This window comes from Lynx canadensis, chromosome D2, assembly GCF_007474595.2.
Source record: "Lynx canadensis isolate LIC74 chromosome D2, mLynCan4.pri.v2, whole genome shotgun sequence".
NCBI classification, from domain to species: Eukaryota; Metazoa; Chordata; class Mammalia; order Carnivora; family Felidae; genus Lynx; species Lynx canadensis.
The window spans coordinates 50,150,359-50,171,301 of NC_044313.2; the positions used below are offsets into that span (position 1 = coordinate 50,150,359).

Genomic DNA, 20,943 nt, shown 5'->3' on the forward strand with positions numbered 1-20,943 from the left:
AAGATGTTACAGATGCAAATTCTCAGGCTCCCCCAGACTTATTGAACTGGAATCTCTGGGATGGGACTCAGCAACATGTGTTTTAACATGCCCGGCAGATAATCTGATCCATACTCCTATTTGACACCCACTGTTCAGCTGCTGCAGAAATGTCTCAAAAGGCTTTTGATGCTGGGAGCCTCATCTCGGCATCTGTCATCCTACTTTGCACAAAAGTCAAAGCTAGAGTTTAAATTTGATAAAGCAAATTTGACCATTGTCTCCTACTCTGTACCCCATGCCAGCTCAACCCTGAGTCTGTAGTGGGCACTTGGCAACCACGTGCAATGATGAACGAATGGATAGCCGTAGAATGGTGTGGGACATTCAGAGGAATGAGTTCTTGTGCAGGAAGATCTTATAATGGAGTGGACAGGGAGGGGAATTTGGTGATCGGGCTGAGGCAGTGCTGAAATGCGTGGCCGGATTATGGCAAGAGCTCCCAAAACCCTGAGAAGGTGATGGTACTCCCCCAGGTATAAATTGAAAACTCGGAAAACCCGTACAAAGACTTAAGGACGTCCACCTCGATTCTGATTTCTCCTTCATAACTGTGTCAACCTTCATAACTGTGTCAAAGCTCTTAAAAATAGGAAATAAAAAGTTCTTCGCATGTTTTCTGACTCCTGCCTTGCTGAGGACAGACTGTGTGCCTGGTCTGTCGGTAGAGAGACTGAAGTATGAAGGAGACCTGAACATCATACACATGCTCATCCTCTTTTTTTTTTTTTAAAGTTTGTATTTATTTATTTTGAGAGAGAAAGTGTACACGCGAGAGAGGGCGGGGGGGGGGGGGGGGTCGGGGAGAGAGAATCCCTAGCAGAATCTGCACCATTAGTGCAGAGCCCGATGCAGAGCTTGAACCCACAAACGAGACCATGACCTGAGCTGAAACCAAGAGTTGGATGCTTAACAGATTTGAGCCATCTAGTCACCTGCTCTTACCATTTTTAAATGGCCTTGAAAAGACAGTAAATGGCATTACATAGACAGTCCTCTTTCTCCTCTTTTGTATCTAAACTAAGTATGAGGCTGAGAGAGGCAGGAAAGCTATATTACCTGATCATGCTCCCATCCCTCCATCCCTAACATGTGCCCCATGGGAGGGCAACTTGCGGTTTTCTGATTGTTGGTGTCCTGTAAGCCAGAGCCCTAGTTATGCTGTGCGCAGTATTAGCATCTGATCATCACTGGGTAACAGGGAGATGCATGAGATGTTGCAGGAAGTAGGGCGATAGCTGGGGCTGTGGTCCAACCTTTCTAAATTAACAGCGATGCAGTGTTTGGTGGGGCATCCACCGCCATGCAGGACAACCATAATTACATATGGTGACATTTGTACCGGTGACCTTTGCCTTCTGATTTTCCATGCTGTTGGGGTGGGAATTTGTGAGTGTGAGGAATGCTCTCTTGTGAAGATTCCTACTTCTTTCAGGATAGGTAACTTCTTTGTAAGAATACAATAGTACATTAAATATATATATTATATATTATATATTATATATATTTATAGTATAGTATAGTATATATACTATATATAGTATAATAGTATGTTATATATATAAATATATATTTCTTTTTTTTTCAATCTGAGGTGAGGGAAGGAGGGAGATATATCAGAGGTGGACAGGCTAGAACCTTCTCTTTGGAGACTTGGGTCTCAACCCACTATAAACTTTAGTAAAAGGGGCCTTGCTGGTTTCATTCTCATCTAGATGGCATTTGCCAAAGCCAACCCCTTTGTTATGGTCCCAGAAGAGGAAATGGAGTGCTTTTGGAACTAAGTACATGAACATGAAACTTCATGGTCAAGCCCAGTGTGGGGTGGGTGACTGATTCTGAAGCCTGGTCAATGTTGGTGTCAATGTTTTATTGTCAATTGAATGGTTATTTATCATCTTTGGCCAACTTTCTTGATGTGGAGGGCTTTTGGTGGCCTTGCTTCCTAGGGTGCATTGACAATCCTTTTTAAAACAGCACTTTGGTGGCAATATCATAATTGTAAAAGATGGCAATTTTAGGTTGTTCTGGGATGACTTTAAGGTCCTACTAAGGACCTTCCCTTTTGTGGTAAAGAGCAAATTCTTTTAAAACTCCCAGTCATATCTGGGACTTTAGCTACAGTTACCAAAAGACAAAGTTGGTTCTGGCTCTAGTTAGAAACTCTGATCCCTGAGAAATTCTTAGCCCCCTTTTTGTATCAGTACTAGATGAGTCTGGAAGTGGGAAGAGAAGGTAGGTAGGAACCCATGTAAGTTCTCTGTGGCTAAATGGCAATAGATTCTGGAACTAAGGGAGAAATTCCAGCTTACTAAGGGATAAGAGCAAACATCCTAGAGAGGTAAGAGTCACCTGCACATAATACAAGTTTCTCAGAGGTACCCTCTGTCATTGAAAGGAGAGAGATTAGTATCCCTCTGGAAAGGTGATTATGTTTGAATTTTGACATTTAAATATACTGCTGGATTCTGCTCGCAGATTCTCAGAATTTTCCTTCTATTTTTATTGTGATTAAATTTATTGTGTGTAAAGTTTGCAATTTTAGCCATCTGTAAGTGTACAATTCAGTAGCGTAAGTACATTCACAGTGGTGCACAACCATCACCACTCTCCATTTCCAGAAATTTTTGATCAGTCTAAACAGAAACTCTATACATATTAAACAATAACTCCCTGTTCCCTCCCCCGGGCCTGGCAACCACCATTGTACTTTGTGTCTCCTTGAACTTGACGACTCAAGGGGCGGCATGCAAGTGAAATCATGCAATAATGGTCCTTTTGTGTCTGGAATATTTCACTTAGCATAATGTCTTTAAGGTTCACCCATGCTGTAGCATGTGTCAGGATTTTTTTCCTTTTCAAGGCTGGTTTTCCATTGTACATATAGATCACATTTTGTTTATCTGTCATCTATCAATGGGCACTTGGGTTGCCTCCAAAGCTGTTATGAACTTGGGTGTACAAGTATGTTTCAGTCCCTGCTTTTGCTTCCATTTTTTGCCTTTAATATAAGAATGGAAGGATTTGAGAAGTAGGGCAAAGGTGGCCATAAATGTAGTCCTTGGTGATGGTAAGTGGCAACTGGTGACCTGACAATGCTCCAGAAGTTTTCTCATCTTATGAAACTAATTAAATTAAAAATCCAGTTGGCCAGCCCCACATGCACTTAAGCCAGGACAATTTCCCCCAAAGCTCATTAGCTGCAAAGTTGGGAGCTTCACCAGCAATTGGAACTTTTTCCCCTGGATTTTTCAGTAATTAGACAGGAAAGGTCTCTCAAACTTTCGACCTCGAATGGAACATTTTATCTTGCTTGCCAGTGCGCCAGTTTAATGCTGTTGGTAAAAATATGTGAAAATCAACCTTTTAAGTTTTGTGATGCAATGATATAAGATTTCAGTGTCATTAAAGTTCGATTCTCAGGAAGGTCACAGGCTTTAGGGAAAGTTTTCTGACTCAGTATTACAATGGCTTTCCATCATTTCGGTTTTTTGTTTCAGTTATAATAAGTTGAGACCTTCAGAGGAGCACATTTGAGCTCTTCTGTATTTTGTGTTGTGCAAAGTGAAATGAACATGGTCAACAGAACCCAAGATGTAAGATAGTTGACAGCTTCATGGCGTTTGGGAAACACTGACCTGCAAAAATTCACACAACCTGTGCCCTGGAGTTATATCAACATGAGCCCCCACGAGGCAAGAGATTGGGCAACTGACTTATAATTAATGCCCCCGATTCTTCTTTGGGGGGGGGAAGAAAGAAGGACCCAGACCCTTTTTATCTATTCCATACTAGTCAAATTCTTCTCTGCCTTCTGCAAAAAGCTCATTATTGTACTTAGTTTGTCTATATACAAGCAGGCATATGATTTACACTAAGATTGTCCTTAGTAGCTTACATTAAGGAGCCCTATTATTTTCCAAGGTTTCTTTTTATCTACGGTCATTTTGAAATTAGCTAGCTTGGAAATGGACAGAGACACATTACTAGGAATGTAGTTGGTTAATAAATATTAATAGAGACCCAGTATTTGTGATTAATTAGTGGAGTATAGGCTTATCTCCGTGTTCCTTACAGCATGTGTTATGTATACATGCACACCATACAGATATTCATGTACTACTTATACACTTATCTTTACATTAGTGTGTGTCTCACCTCCTAATGACATGTACTTCATTGTGTCCCCACACATTCCTGGTCCTGACCCTAATTTAAATTCTCAACTTCTTCATGTAGCACTCCTGACATCCACCACCTTAATGGAACCTGTTATTCACAAAGACATGGTTTCCCTCTCTTCTCTCATGCGGATGGCTTATTTCTGCAGAGTCCAGGGACCCCCTGGACACTCTGATCCTCCATAGCCGCTTCCATCTTTGTGCAAAACCTTTTCTCTTGAGGCTCCTGCTGTACAACTGAACCCTCACCCTGTCTGCTCCCGTCCCTTCTCCCTGCCGCAGCCCCAGCCATCCTTGCTGGGCCTGTGCACATGATTCTCCTCGCTAGCCCCCGTGCATCCTAGATCCTTAATTTCTTCAACCATGATGCTGTCTAGCCCCGCCCCACTCCAGCCACGTGTCCCTTGAATCCTGCCTTCACAGGAAACTATACCTCACCTTCTTCTGGCGTTTGAAACTCCACAAAGTCTCACTCAGTGAAGGTCCATGTCTTTCCAGCTTTCTTTTGCTTTCAGTAGACCTGTTCCCCAAACTTACTCTCCAGTCTTTTCTCCAAATACACATTTATTTGACGAATATTGATTGAGACACTTTGCCAGCTTCTGGGAGTTTAATGATGAATAAAAATGGACACGTACCCTGTCTTCATAGAACTTGCAGTCCAGCAGAAGAGAGAGAAATTGATCAAATGATTGCACACAAAAAATGTAAAATGGTTGCTGTGCTAAGTGCTACAAAGTGCCCACTGTGCTTATGGGGGACCTTCTTGCATTAAGTGACAAGAAAGTGGCAGCAGAACTGAGATCTGGAGGATGAAAAGTATATGACCTGAGGTAAGACTTCCAGGAAGAAGAAAATGCTTGTGCAAAGGCCCTGTGGTAGTTGGGAGTAGGGAGGCACACATGGTGAATAAGAAGAACTAAAATTTCTGTTAATTGGAATTTATAGCAGAGGAAAGAGGCCAGAGTTTTCAGAGTCTTTTAAGCTGTGTTAGAGATTTTCTTTTTCTTCATCCTAAAAGCCATGGAAGTCATTTGAAGCAATATAAGGGGGGAGGGCCCTCTCTAATTTTTATCTTGTGTCCTAAAAATCCAGTCCATTCTATGGTGAGTATGGTTTTAAATATTGTATTTTTGGAAGGACCAGATTTTTAAAAATGCCCCCAAAGGCATCGACATTTTCACTAGGCTTCCTAACATTTGAATAAAACACAGTTTTCTCTTATCTGGAAGTCCTATATGTATTTTATAATTCTAAATACTGACTACTGAAAGCACTTCTTTCTTCTTCCTTTCTTTCATCTTGAATACATCTGTACTTAAACTGTTGTTTGGAGTCTTGGCTTTCAGTGAATCAATTTACCGCATTTTTTGGTAAGCACTTCATAAGTCAAAAGTATTGTGCCAGAATGTTATTTTGGAAACTTAGGGGACCTTTGGATGTTTAAACGACACTGTCAAAATATTGGTTTTATATTTTACAAATCTTTTGTTATTTAGGATAACAAAAATATCTTTCTTTGTAGCAAGATTATATCTTCTCTTGAGAGTGATTTAAGGGTGAGGCAAACATTACTGACCAGATTGCGAAGAAAAAAAAAATATCCTTCTTTTTTTTTCCCTTAAGAAAACACTGATACTCAGAGTGTGAGTTTCTCTGGGCAAAACCTACAGAAACATAGGCTTTTCGAAGAATCATAGGGGCAGGAGGAGAGGAGACTGGGTGAGACCACCCCTCAATTCCGTGTAGCAATAGCAGAAAGAAGCACAGAGCCAGGAGAGAGCTAGTCCGCGGCCCCTCCAGATTTTGTTGTAGTTTTGTGGGATGGCAGGCTGCACGAGCGATTGATTGTGCTACTGGAAACACAAAACTATGAATCCAAGTGTCCATGGTATTCCCACTTGTGATTATCTGAAAGAAACATGCCCTCTGACACGGATTAGTGCCACACATAATGGCCATCAGGCTGAATTACAGTTATGCACGAATGGCATCCCACTGACTTCAAAGAGCGCTGCCTTTTCAAGCCAAACCTTTTTTAGTTCTTTTGCTGTGTGCCATGACCTGGCAAGGTCCTGATCTGATAATCACCTGTTCCAATTCCCCATTTCACAGATTGGGAAGCTGAGTCCTGGAGATGTTCTGTGATATGCTCAAGAGCATACTGCTCTCTAAAAAAAAAATAAAAAAAAAAAAGGGGGGCACCTGGGTGGCTCAGTCGGTTGAGCGTCCGACTTCGGCTCAGGTCACGATCTCGCAGTCCGTGAGTTCGAGCCCTGTGTCGGGCTCTGGGCTGATGGCTCAGAGCCTGGAGCCTGCTTCCGATTCTGTGTCTCCCTCTTCCTCTGACCCTCCCTTGTTCATGCTCTCTCTCTCTCTGTCTCAAAAATGAATAAATGTTAAAAAAAAATTAAAAAAAAAAGAGCATACTGCTCTCTGCAGCAGAGTCAGGATTCAAATCCAGGCAGGCCTCCTGATGGGAGGTCTGCGCCCTCTGTGCCACGAGTCTGTCTGCCAGTGCACCTGGCACCTGTCCTTCACGGCAACAGACAGGTGGAGCCGGGGTGTCGGGCATTTCTTTTCTTCTCCTTTGGTTTTCCATTCTCCTCTTCCCCTCCCACTTTGGGCATTTGTGATGGTGGTTCTGTTCCTTCTGCGTCCTCTCCTTCCTTGGACATCCCAGAAGTGTTGGTTTATATGTGTGGCATTTACCAAAGCCACGGGGGACTCCTGAGTAATTTAAACTTCTGGATTCCTTGCTTGTTGAGAGCAAAGACCAGGCCTGACTTTGCTCTTTAAGTTTCCTATTTCCCTCTCTCTCCCTCTGGGCTTTGCACATAGGAGTCCAGTAAATGTTTGTCGGAGTTGTTAAATTCACCAGACCAAACATTTTAATTTGGATGCTGGAATGATGTGATCACTCATCAACAGAACGTCCCCACGTTGTTTTGCCTTGGGAATTCTTGGGTCTATTGTTTTTATATAGTGAATTTTATTGTATATAAATGATACCTCAATAAAAAAAAAAGTGATGTGCCCTAGGGATTCTGTGTAGAAAATGGTCCATTTTCGGAGGGGCGGCTGCTGCCAGTAGCTGGCGACAGCCCCAGTCAAACATGCAGAATCATTAATTAGGGTCATTTGTTCGGCTGTGAGCTGAGCAGAATGTATAAAACCTGCCCAGGAGAGAATTGATTCATCCCCCTCTCTGTACTTTTCGGAGTACTTCTAACACGATCCTCAAAGCCTGCAGGCCTCATACATATGTTCTAATGGGCTAATTGTTAAGGCGACATTTGTAAATTAATCCCTGACTTGAGCTAAGTGGTTTCCCCTAATGGCTTTAATTCAGTGACTCCCATTCTTGGCCATACATCAGATTCACTGGAGGAGCTTGTGAAAAATAGAGGTGCCCGGCTTCCCCCTCCCCCGAGCTCGCCGTTCTCTGGTTCCAGGGCAGGACGGGGGCATCTGTTTTTTTTTTGTTTTGTTTTGTTTTGTTTTCTTTTTTTTAGAAAAGCTGCTCAAGTGTTAGGATTGTGGTGGTAGCCACCTTTATGAGCCTCTGCTCCAGGGTCTGGAGGCCCTCGCAGACTTGCGTCGACTGGAAGCACTTGGGTCCAACTCAATGACCTGGGACCAGTTTCCAGAACAGGCAACGTGCCTAAGAGCCCCCCTTCCTGATTCGTTCACTCTGTGTCCACCTCACTGGGACTGTCCTTTCCTTGACGAGCTCCAGTGACCTGAGGGGAGCTATTCTGTGCGTTGCTATCCTGTTTCCCGCTTTTTGAACTTTTGAGACATTTGGAAGATCTTCGGGGCCTGCTGCAATGTCCATCATGAAAATACCTGTGAATACCCCCTCTCTGTTCTCCATTTATCATCACGTTCCTGGTGCCAGCCAGGTGTTAAGGACAGACTTATTTCTTTTAAATTTTCTGCCCCTGTGTCTCTGAGTGTCCGTGTTCCTGGCATTCTTCTGTGCAAACACATGTCATGTTTGATCTTGAAGTTTTGAAAAGCAATGATGCAAGGGCACCATTGTTTCAATTATATTTGTCAAATCGCTTTTGTTTTTAGGTATCTGGCACTCTGTAAATATCACAACGTACTTTGTATCAGCACACAACATGTGGGTATTTTCAGTAAACCTAAAAATACGGCAGTTAGCACCATCCCCGGTAGCCAAGGCGATTTGGTGAACCCGGCCTAGGAAAGCTAGAAAGCCTCTGGGAAAGGTCAGCACACAATGTGCCCTGAGAGGGAATGCTCATACGTCCCACATGTCACACTGTGCTTACAAGATCTTGTTTGCGACAGTGCTTTGTAAAGTGCTTGCTTGTTATAATGTGTCTTCTGTGACCCAGCTGCTGGAGGGCTAGTGTTTTTCTGTCTTAGGAATCATGCTTTTCTTGGCCTCTTCTTACCATGTCCCTTGGGCTTCAATGTCCCTTATTCCTGGGACCATCGAAGCACATGGAAGGACTCCCAGTGGCCTTCCCCCTTACTGAAGGGATATTAGAGTAGCCGTTACGTGTAGGAAGAAGGAACACTTTGAGGACAAAAAGTGTATTGAGACAAGAGCCCCTGTTGTTCTGCCTGTCCCTAGCTTCTTCTCCCATTTATATCTCCACCCAGTTAATACCTTATTGCATATTGACTATACCTATGCCATACAGTTGAGCACTGATTGCATAATCGCATAGCATTCATCTATGTAAGGATTACTCTACAGAAGAGTGTATTTCATGACTGTAAGTGGACTTCTTTCATTTTCCCTAGGGCCTTAGGAGATGTGACATAAACACTTAAGATAATTATTTGGGGGTACTCTATAACATAACCATCATAGCATTTAGGCAAAAAAAAATCTAATCATTTTGTGTAGTTGGATTGAATTTTTTCATATTTAAGCAGAGTTCTCAGACAATGGGGGATTTGTCAGAGAGGGAGAGGTAAGAGATGAAGAGAACAAGAGAGAACTAGTCCTTGGCCAAGGCCCTCTAGAAGACAAGTCCTTGTTGGATCCCTATTTTCATGGCCTAATTCAAAGGGTTGATTCCTTTTCTGCAGCACCTGGATCCAGGGTGACAATGTAATCAAGCCTGACATGATAAAGAGCCATGTGGCAAGTTTCAAAATCACATGCACAGCTGCCTTAATACTGAGAAGCAGGTACCCCCTGCCCCCCGCCATTGATCATTTTATTCCTGGAGGCAGGTGGGTGGAAGAGTTTGGACACCCTGAACCTCCTCATGAGAAAGCCTTCCGGCGGAACATGTGGACCCGAGAATAGGTGCACCCAACAGCTTCAGTTCTTGGGAGCTTTGGAGGTCATTTTCCTCCTGGATTTCTTCCCTCCCTTACCCTCTCAGAGAGATGCCGCTATTTGAGTTTGTATCGTGAGAAGATAGCACGAGTCCTCTCCTCCTGTCACTGGCCGATTTGCTTAAATAAGCTGCACATTATTCCCTGTCACAGAGGCCGAGCGAAGGCAGCTGGGACAAATTAGTGTCAGCTACTTCGTCTGGCCCCCCAATGCTGGGAAACCCTCGCCATTGCTGGAGAGCTTATATTTTGAGCTCATTTCATAATGATGTAGATGCCATTTTCAAGGACTTCCATCCTTTTTCCTCTCCTCTCCCCTCTGTCCCTGCCCTCCCCTCACTGGCCTGGATAGCCAGCTCTGACCAAAGCTCAGCATTCACACACACACACACACACACACACACACACACGCACACACACACACACACACACGCACCAGCTGACAGAGATTACTCTTGGGTCAGCTGTTTATGAATGAAGAAGAGGTCCTTTTCCTGTGTCCTGGCCACTCCTCTTCTCTTTGCAGCATTTTGAGAATGAGGTCGAGGCAGGGATCTAACTGCTTATGTCTCAGAAATAGCAACACAGATCAAAATTAATCTTAAGCTATTTGTTTTGCTGCCTCATTCAGATAATGGAGGGAAAAGCTGAGGCCTGTTTATGCTTTTGTTTGTTTGTTTTTGCGCATAACTTTGCAAAGAATGAACGAGTGAGTGTGTGTGAGGGGAGAGCCTGGGGTGAGCCTGTCAGGGGGATTAGCACCCGGTAGAAGGTACTTGCTAGCAGACTGCATGCAGGGTTTCCTTGCATTCAGCTGCAGCGTGGTTTAGTTTTTGAGACAAAAATGGAAGAATAAAATAAGCCCCAGTGGTGTACTGTGCCTCATAGCACCTGACAGATTATCTTCCTTTTGTAAAGATAATCTGTCAGGTGCTATGAGGCTGTGTCTTCCTTCCACAGTGTCCGGCAGTTTGTAACTGTCAGTGTTTACTGTGTGGTCCGCTCTCTGTCCCAGGAGCTCTGTGGGGTTCTGCAATGTTTTGAATGAATACCGTATGCAGATTTCACTTCCTATTGGCCACTTTAGTGCACACACACACAGTACAGCATGATCCTCTCTCTCTCTCTCTTTCTCTCTCTCTCTCTCTCTCTCTCTGTCTCTCTCTCTCTCTCACACACACACACACACACACACACACACACACACACACACAGCTCGACCATGCCCAGCCATTACATAAACTGAGATTCATCTCTATTCACCAGCCAATGCCACAGTGATCTCAATATGTAGATACTATGAGGAGGCTGACGCTTCTCTCTGTCTATAGACCCTTTAGAATATTAGCATGTCTGAAGGTATTTGTTGAGCCCTGGCACTGTGTGTGGTCATGGTGTTTACTTTTGTTTTCATTCTTAATTATTGGCTCTCCACGTCTTTATTTTTGAGACCATTAAGTTGCCCTCCCGGTCTCCTCTGTCAAAGACTAAATAAACTAGGATGTGGAGTAGGGACACAAGTGTTGGTATCGGCCTCCGCTGCTACATGTGCATTGGATGGACTTCAGTGTGACAGGTATCCTTTGAAGGAGATGCCAAACTGTCTTTCAAATCAGTGGTGATTAATTTTGAGTGAAGAGTGTAAAGATGAACAAGGATTCTTGTGTAGCTGGCCTAATGTATTACCTAATTTGGCTTCCTGCACTTGAACTATTTCCAGAATACTGAGAAGTGTTGTAACCACATACAAACCCACACACACATGCATACACACACACATGCACAAATGTATGTACACACATTTGTACAAGCAGACAATTTATGTTTTTCAAATTGATGTTTCTGGTGTGGGGACAGGAAGTAAATAAGGGGTTGTATAGGGCTGGGGGTAGGAACGGGGATTAACTGTTCATGGGCGTGAGGGCTCTTACCGGGATGATGAAAATGTTCTGGTACTAGAAGATCATAGTGATGGCTGTACCACTTGGTCAATTTACTTGAAGTCATTGATTGAATTGTACACTTACGATGGGCGAATTTTATGGTATGTAAGTTATATCTTGGCAGAGCTGCGAAAAATGGATATTCCCATATCTGAGTTCCTCCGGGCCCAGATTACACATAAGATGACCAATTGTATCACCCGGAATTTTTATTCACTCTTCCCACTGGAGTGTGCTGACTTCATTGCAGAGAAGCGGGACCCTGTGCTAATAGGGCTAGATGAGACCCAAAGCCATAGATATAAGAGTCTACCCTGACCCCTGTTGGCCAGCAGTGAGGTTGCTGCCCGCTGCAAGGTGCGGAGTCAGCATCAGGGTATCCTGGGGAGTGGAGGGGGGGTGGGCGGCAGCTCGAGGGGCTGAGATTCCCAAGCGGGCCCCAGAAAGCGGTTGGAACCCTGCTTCCCAGCTGCTGCCGCACCTGTGTCAAAAAAACCCCGAAGCTTCCCAGTGTCGGCTCTTAAGTGATGGCATTTTCCTCTTCTTTTGCAGGTTGTCTTAGTCTTTGCTCTCAGCATTGGTGCACTTGTAATATACTTCATAGATTCGTCAAAGTGAGTATTCAAATACATTGTCTTGCCCTCTTTCCTAAAAACAATCATGAGCCTCTACATTGATCAGTTTATTGACTTTAACACCAAAATTTGCAAGAGTCTTTTGAGTGTGGAAGGCTTTCAGAGGACGGCAGGGCTACTCTGTGCTGGTTTTCTGAATGGGAAAACAAGTTCTCACAAGGAAGGTTACTTTGATTCTGCTGGCCCGAGAGGGGGGGAGAGGTATGTGAGGGTGTTATTTTTGTTTGCTGGGTATTATTTATTTTGAAATAGCTGTTTCCCGTCGAAGTATTTGCACTGAAGATGTCAAGAGGTTAAGAGGGCTTTGGTGTGAATGTCCAACCACTGGGAGGGCTACAGGTATCCAGCCAGTGAGGGTCTGAACTATTCTTGCCATGGTGGTAAGGTCTTCTTCTCATTAGGGTGTCTGATGCTTTAACCTTATTGGAGGTTAGATTAGGAAGCACGGCTCTATCCTTTGCAGCTACCAAGCAGAATATTCAGCAGAAGCATTGCTCGCTGGTGCTTCTTCACTTGTGAAGGTCACAGATGGGACGGAGGAGTTCGTGATGACTCCCAGAGGTGGAGACCCATGGCCATCTAGGATTTCCTAGAGTGGACATTTGTGCAGACCCCTAAGGTGCCAGTTGAGCGAACTGGTGCTCTAGGGTGACCCTGAGGTGGGGTGTTGCGACGTTGTAAAGGCTTCATAGGAGGCAGGAGAGGTCACTGAGCAGAGCTGCTAGGTGGCGGCCAGCTCTGCTCTGGTTCCTGCAGGTGTCACCCTGGCGGGGGGTGGGGGAAGAAGGGGCTCATTTATTCCAACTATTATTCTATTGCAAGTTTGAGGCTGACAGCATCTGGGAAACTGGAGCTGAGCTGGTCTGACACACCTTTTTGTGGCGACATGTACTTGAAAACTGGGCAGTGGACTTGAGCTCTTTTCCTACATAGTCTACTATGAGAGTGTTTTCAACTCTTTGAACTCCATCCCTGGTATGGCCGTCTGCTAGAGTTTGATTCCAGGAAACCTGCTTTGTGTCCTTGTTGGAGCAGACCCTGGGGTGCCTGAATTCTGAGCCTAGTGCTCTTTCCCTGTGGCTCAGGATGGTAGCAATGTCATGCACGCCTGAATTCTGAATTTCTCAGAGGCATCTGGTCACCAGCCAAAGGATTTTGTGCAATTGGGTGCTGATGTGCAATTGGGTACTGAGGCCAAGATGCCATGTCAGGGAAAATAAAGAAAACGTCCCCTTTAATCACTTGTCTCTGGGCGTCAGCCAAGTCTGAGAGTATCAGAGGTCCTTCTGCCCATTGCCACATATGAGGCTGGACTGCCTTCACCTGTCTCAGGTGGAGGAGGGTCCTTTAAAAGTCCTCCAGGAGACAAGATTCCACACACTCCCTCCATCAGCTCTTCCTGGCCAAGAAAGAGAAGAGCTTTTTAAGTCTGGAAAATTCCAGCTGGTATGTCATTGAAGGTAAGCCTCTTTTAAGTATCTATTCTTCATAATTCTGGACCATATTTGAATTGAACCAAGGATCTCCTAAAGCCCTGGTCTTATTTCTCCATTCCCTTTCAGGATTGAGGAGTGTTCTCACATGTCAGGGGATGCATAGCCTGTCAGCTTCCATGGCAGGCTCAGGAAATGGGTTTGGGCATGCATATGTGTGCCCCAGACAGAGCAAACCCTTACATGAAGGTGAGTGTGGTGATCAGTTAGGAGAGATGCCTCGGCACCTTCTTTCCCTTCCCCACCCTTTCTGCTCCTCTGTATTTCTCAGAAATAAAATACTCTTGTTAGATGGATTTGAATTGTGTCCTTTTTTACAGTGCTTATTAAGAGGCAATCTTTCATCCTGGTGTTCTTGGCTCCATGTGAGAGGATGGAGAGGAATGAAATTCTCTAAGACAAAAGAGCCTCTTCCCTGGATACCCTGCACCATCTCAGTACCCTAGATTCAGCTATGATTTTGCTAAGCCTTGGGAAATCCAGCGTTGGGAGCCCTCTCTGGTTCTGGTTTCTTTTATGGACTTGCAAAGAGTCTATTCCATAGATGGACAGGCGACCCTGTTCTCCACTTTTTTTCAGCAAAAATGCCAAAAATCTTAGAACCAAGCTTGCCTCCACTCTCCCTGGAGACTGTCCTAGCTCAGTCCTTCTTTGTCCCTCAAACCCACACATGGTTGGGCAAAGCGAGACTTGGTTTATTTATGTAGGCCCTTCCATTTCTCATTTGCATTACTACCTTTGGTTCTAAAGCCATCTCCCAAGGTTCTGTACCGTGGGTGACCTGATCGGCACAGCCAATACCAAGGAGGCTTCCATCTTCCTGGGGAAAGACCAGCAGAGCATGTGCATATCAAGCAAGGGGAAGAAGTAAGGTTGAGTCTGTAGAGTAACCTTTATGGCAAGTCCACAGATTCCCAGGAATAAACAAAGAACCTGTTAGACATTGTAATCAAGCACAGTAAACAAGAGACAATGAAGTTCTGTCCACACATAAGATGCAAATGGAAAATGTGTAAGAAAGCAGGATGTAAATTCCCCAAATCCATCTATTCATTCAAGATTCTCATCGATTGTACACACTGGTGGCTTGGCTGGCCATTTGGGCATCTTGGAATGAGAGCTTTAGACTTCTCTTGGAAGTTATACTATATCATCACCCAGTACTGGGAAAAAAACACCTAGTATTCTTCCAATGAATTTTAGTTAACATTTATGCCCTTTGAATAAATCAATCTGTAGGCTTTCCCTTGCATGAGCCTAATTGGGCAGACATTGTCGTGAAGTGGCTTGTCTCAGTGAATTTTGATCAGAGCTGGCCTCCCTCACAATGGTGGGGGATACTCCAGCAGCACAAGCTCAAGATGTGAGGCTCTCTGCACCCAGCCCCTTGCAGAGTGGGAGGAATGCAGATCAATGTATGAGGTAAGCTCCGGGGTCTGCCCTGCTGGCTCAGTGTCAGGCGGGCCCGTCCAGGCTGTGCGAATGGGCAACAGGTGGGGAAGGCAGTTCAGATAAATGTCGTGAAGAGTGGTTGTCTGATCTTTTTAACCTTTCAAAGCTGAGTTTAGTATCAAGGCAGTGGGTAAGTCATTTCCAAACACAGCCTCTCCTATGCATCTTTCCTTTCCCATTGTTAGGCCAAGATCGGTCCCCAAGCAGCTCTTTTTCATTCAAGGGTTTGAGGAGCCCTTCTTTGGGTCTTAGTTTTCCTAGAGTGATCGCCGCAGAAGAATCACTCGTGCAGCCTCAAGTGATTGCTGTCTAGCTAAGACAGATTGTGCTCAGAGCTCCTGGAGTTGAAAGCCAAAGAGGGACATTAAACTGTGTTAAAATTATGCTTCATCATCCCAGCAGTAGACTCTCTAGAAACACCCAAGCAGAAGGAGTTGTTCTACCAAGTCTTTGGATAGGCACAAGTGCCGATTCCTTGCAGACACAGAGGAGCACTAAGTCCTCCAAAGACAGTCATCCCGTCCCTCAAAAGATATTAAATTAGCCACATGAGGCAGACATTGTCCAAAAGAACTCCATTTTTTTTCATCCCTTTGAAAGATGTTCTGCCCAATTTAAGGCATCTGCCACTCCAGCTCCTAATTCTTATGTCTCTTGATGTCTATTCCAAGCCATTCATCCCACACACTCTGATACTCTGTGAAGCAAAGATTTTTAAAAAATTGTACAACCAAGTCAAAAGTGCCCCAGACACCCTGTGGGTGATAATGTCACCATTGCTGGTTCCATCCCTGTCTATTTTCTGTCTTTGACATAGGAACAGTAATTCTTCTCTAACAGATAAGAAAAAAAAAAAAAAGACCCAACGATGTCAGTGTGAGGGCAGGATTCATGGATTGCATAATGCAGCAGTTCCTGCTGCTTCTAGAATTTCAAGAGAAAGTTGGAAGAGACAGAGGCTCCAGGCCCTGGGTATTTGCATTTTTTTTCCAGGGGCATTCTTGGAAAGGATGACTCACCTGTGGGGAGATATTTATTCCTTTGATTCATGTTTAAACTCAGCTTCTTCTTATGCTACAGTTCTGTGGGTGATGAATATTTAATACTGCGTATACTGAAAATGAAGGTCAAGTTCTGCTTACTGGTGACTTCAGTGCAGGCTCATGTCTCTGCAAGGCAAGCTACCTGCTGTTACCAGAGTAAAGCTGAAAGGTTATACATTGTTAAAATTTTCCTTAATGACTTTATCTGCTCCAAAATTGCTGGCACACAGTGGGGGCACCCGCTGATTTCACCAGCCTTTGCTCTTGGCTTCTCATACCAGCAGTGAAGCTTTGGGGATATGGACATTAGCAAGGAGGAGGGAAGAGTGGTGCAAAATTTGGAGAGCATTTAATCCAAGGGCTGGATTCCAGGATAATGGTGGTATTATGATGTGGAAATGGCCTTCCCCTGGTCTTTAACATTCATTTAACAATTTACGTTTGTATTCATGGATTCATTCATCTTGTATTCATTCACTCATCTGGGACCTCTTGGGTGTGATAACGTGGAAGATTTTTTACACTCTAAAATTGCTTAGGGTTAGGTATGGTTCAGGAAGGTTATCTTGAAGACTGCAGTAGAAATTGACCAGACTGTTTCCATAGTTTCTGAAAATAAAACTGGTACCCTTTATATGATGGGGATACCCACAGCCTTTGCAGAACTGGCCAATCACCAGCTATTTTTCCTGCTGAGTGTTCACACAAGCCAGACCTCTCATCCCTCAGCCTAGAAGTTCTCTTGAGCAAGGGAGAGACAGGCAGGTGGCCAGGAGAACTAACATTCCCTGATCATAGACTTGTGTGAGGTATAGTGTCAAGCACATTACAATACACACCACATGGGACCTCACTAGATTCCCCCAACAACCTGATTGGGTGGTCTTATCACCTTTCCCACTGTACAGGTGAGGAGGCTGAAGATGCAACATTGGTCCCAAACCATGTTGCTCCTGAGTTGGAGCCAGGATTTGAACCCAGCGTTATCTAAAGGCATCTCTCTCCCAGGTATCTAGAAGTGAAATTCCAGGTTGTAGAAGTGACCAAATGGGTTAAGTGACATGTCACCAGAACGAGATATGGCTTAGCCTCCTTAGCCAGCTCCTCTGTCCTGTTTTCTCTTTTGTTCTCCATCTTCCCATTTCCTACCTTTGGGGCCAGGCCTGCAAGTCAGCAGGGGCCCTATCATAGCTTCCTTCCTAGGACATGAGAGACATGGTACATGTCTGTGGGACATGTGCTGTTTGATGTCTGGTTATGTCTTGATTCATTTTCTCCTACATTATAGCTTAATAAGACTCCCTTCTCTTTTATCTCAACGGACGGGCAGCATTTGGTGATGGAAGAGGGTCATGTTTGCAAAGAACAAGGGAAGTTGATTGTTTCTCAATGGCTTCTCCCAGTTAAGGGATTCATTCCCAGTAGAAAGACCCTTTCCCCACCCCACCCCCCCCCATCCCCTTTCTTACCTCCCCCTCTGCGCCTATCATTTGGCACACTAGAGTAGATAATGAGAGAAGCCCTGCTTCTCCATTAGACAGATTCTTTTATCTCTTATCTCTTTAGAAAGTTGTACAATTTAGTTAATTTGTTATAATTTTGCATGATGTGCCTAGAAAGTTAGGATTACCGGTGGACTTTAGGAGAATTTGGTCCACAAGAGGTTTCTGTGGAGGTCTTTGTAACAATGTAAGATATCCCAATCGCCTCCTCCAGTCTTGTTCTTGCTGGCCATGAGCACAGGTGTCGACCCAGTGCTTCACACGTGGCAGCTTTGTAGCAGGCGCCTGGCAGAGCTGTGAGGACAGCATCACCACCTCCACGGAAGCTCATCGTAGACTGTGAAGTACCATGAAGTACTATGGAGTACCTGAACGCGCCCCCTGCCTCACAGCAAGAAGAGCTGGGTGACCCATGGTATAGGGAAGGAAGCTCATCACCTTCCCTTGTGCTCAGCTCCTTTATGGAACGTGGCCTTTCTAGCTGGCGTTCTGAGAAATTCACTGCCATTCCCCGCCTTGATGCCCTTTTTGAGGAGTCACGGTATGCATTTAGCCTTTGTTGAAGAAGTCAACACAAATCACTGTCTGTGCAAAGCATCCTCCTATTCTTTTTTTTTTTTTCCTTTTTACATACTCCCCCCAATTTTCTCTGTCCCTCACTGACATTTTTATTGCCAGGCTTTGGTCTGGAAAATTATGGGTAGGGAAAGTTCAAGGGCAGGATGTTCAGAACAGCACTGCACATCTGTGAAGGGGAGCACAACAGGAGCGCCTGCAGCTGTTGAAAGAATGGAATGTCAGATGGTGGAGGAGCTGGGCCCACTGAGGGGATGGGGGAGGGGGGTGCCTTCAGGGCAAAGAGTCTGTAAATAACTCCCAATGAGAAGTCCTTGTCCCCTTTCAGGATTTAACCTTTAATGGCAACACTCAATTCTCCTATGTGGGAACAACCCTAACTCAACTGTGCTACTTGGTCTAGCTTTCTGAAATGCCTTTTTTTCATCAGGTGGTGCATAAACCTGGCAGAGAAGACAGGTGGAGGAGGTGCCCACAGGGTAACCTTCCCCATTCCATCTGGGTGAGGCGGTCTTGGCTTCCTCACTTATTTCTCATTGTGCAGGTGATGCCTAGGTACCACACGTGACAGCAGCTGGGAGCATCAGGATGAGCTGCTCATCTTTGGCATTTCCTTGGGAAAAATCAGGGACTGTGTTAGGAGTGGGAGGGAAGACACAGCTAGACCTACTTCTGGTTTGCGGCAAGGGACAACTGGAGAGAATAAAATGTTAGAACTTGGAGAGATTTCAGAGTCCACTTGGTGCCACTGTTCCCTGTGCCTCAGCATTCTACCCTGCCTGATGAGGGTTAAGTGACGTTCTCAAGAACACCCAACTTGCCAGGGGCTGAATTGAAGACAGAGCAATCAATGCTCCCCAGTCCAGGGCCCTTTCTCCTTGATCTCTTGGGTTCTTTCTACCACATACAAAATCAACAAAGATGTGATGGCAAATATTATCCATTGAAGAGCAAAGCAAATAGTGGTTTTTATGCCCATTTTGGAGTTTTAGTCTGTCATCGTGGGGGCAACTTTAGGGTCATGGATAAGAACAAAGATAATGCCAGATAGATGCTTGGGATTCCTTTATTTCATCCCCCTTGGCAGGGAGGCCCTGAATTCCTTGATTTTATGATCCTTTTTTTTTCTTTTCTTTTTTTTTCTGTACTATTTCAGAAGGGGAGTAAGAGTTCAACTGTGTTGTGGAAGGTGAACAAGGCCGAATGCTTTGGTTTGGCCTGTTTGGAATTTGTTATGCATGACCTTTGAGGACACGTTGCCCAATGGCTCATTTGTTTCCCTGTGAAAACCCTATCCGACAACTATGTCTATAAATCCACATTTACTTTCCTCTCCAAAAATTATAATGAATTATTTCTTCTTTCCTCACCACTCTCCAGAATTTCAAAAGAAAACTTTAGATTCTCTGACGCATTGAAAAGAATGCTTATTTCAGGGAAAATAAAGAAAATGCATTCCCGTGGAGGTTCAGTTAATGTGTATGTCTTCTGCAATTAGTGTGTGTTTATGTTGCACGAGGGCCGGATCTTCTCCCTGTTCCACAGCAATGGTCTTCTACCTGATGTCCCAGGCAGACATGCATGCAAAACTCTCAAGGGATTGGGGTAGGAGCCAGCTGGAGAGAAGGTTAGCACTCAGGGCGGTATAATCCAAACAGAAGGGCAGGGCTCGTGCTTAACACAACCCGGATTGTGCTGAGCTTGGTGGAGATGGTTACAGCTTTATGATGGGTTTTATGGGCTTCAGATGAGGATGGAGATGTGACCTCTGTCTTTGCTTTTTGTCCCCCCTGTCCTTCTTCCTGACAGCCTGACAAATTGTAGCTTTGGGGAGACCCTGGTTAGTGATGAGTCATTTGTGTTTTAAAAATAGAACTTCTTACAGCAAGGATGCCTTTGGGACTTTTTTTTTTTTCAACGTTTATTTATTTTTGGGACAGAGAGAGACAGAGCATGAACGGGGGAGGGGCAGAGAGAGAGGGAGACACAGAATCGGAAAGGCTCTGAGCCATCAGCCCAGAGCCCGATGCGGGGCTCAAACTCACGGACCGCGAGATCGTGACCTGGCTGAAGTCGGACGCTTAACCGACTGCGCCACCCAGGTGCCCCTAACCCTTGGGACTTTTTAATGCACTTGTGACTACTCATAGAATTTGGGAGAAGGGAGTGTGTGTGTGTGTGTGTGTGTGTGTGTGTGTGTGTGTGTAGGGGACAATCCCTGTCCCACCTCTAGATTGATGGGAAAGTATAGCATGGGAGGATTGGCCACCAATCTTACCATAACAACAGAGATGAAGCTGAGAGCCATGCGCCCATGACCTTAAAGGTATCAGTCAGGTAAGAGATCCCTGTTAAGTACTGACTGTGTGTAAGACATTTGCGAGGTATGGAAGGTTTACAATACTATGTGTAAGACTCAATCTTTTTCATTAAGACTTTAAAGTTATAGATATTTTTACAAGGGTCAGGAAGTCTAGCCATCATATGGGAAATAGACGGAAAATGAACATAAACATAGGAAAAAGAAAAAAGATACAGGAAAATGGTGGCAATAAAACAAGGTACCAAGGAAGATTTCAGTATATCATCAGTCTCTAATATAAGCATTGCTAAGGATAAGGGCTGAAGTTAGAAAAGCCAAGCAGACAGCTGGATCTTGGGAGTGTTGGCAGTCTGGGGAGGTTTTGAGTTGAGGAGAGAGAAAACTCAGTCTCCCATTAATTCTAAGAATCCACAAGAGGGGACTCCCAT

General features: G+C 44.6%; 1 protein-coding gene across 5 annotated transcripts in view; it reads left to right on the forward strand.

Annotated features, from left to right (window-relative positions):
* The window catches only part of KCNMA1 (potassium calcium-activated channel subfamily M alpha 1), a 734,126-nt gene that overhangs the window by 358,643 nt on the left and 354,540 nt on the right, over positions 1–20,943 (forward strand). For all 5 annotated transcript variants that reach the window (XM_030334400.1, XM_030334401.1, XM_030334398.1 and 2 more), the window contains exon 3: positions 12,044–12,105. In XM_030334400.1, coding sequence (XP_030190260.1) covers positions 12,044–12,105 — 62 coding nt within the window. The remainder of the gene's footprint in view (positions 1–12,043; positions 12,106–20,943) is intronic.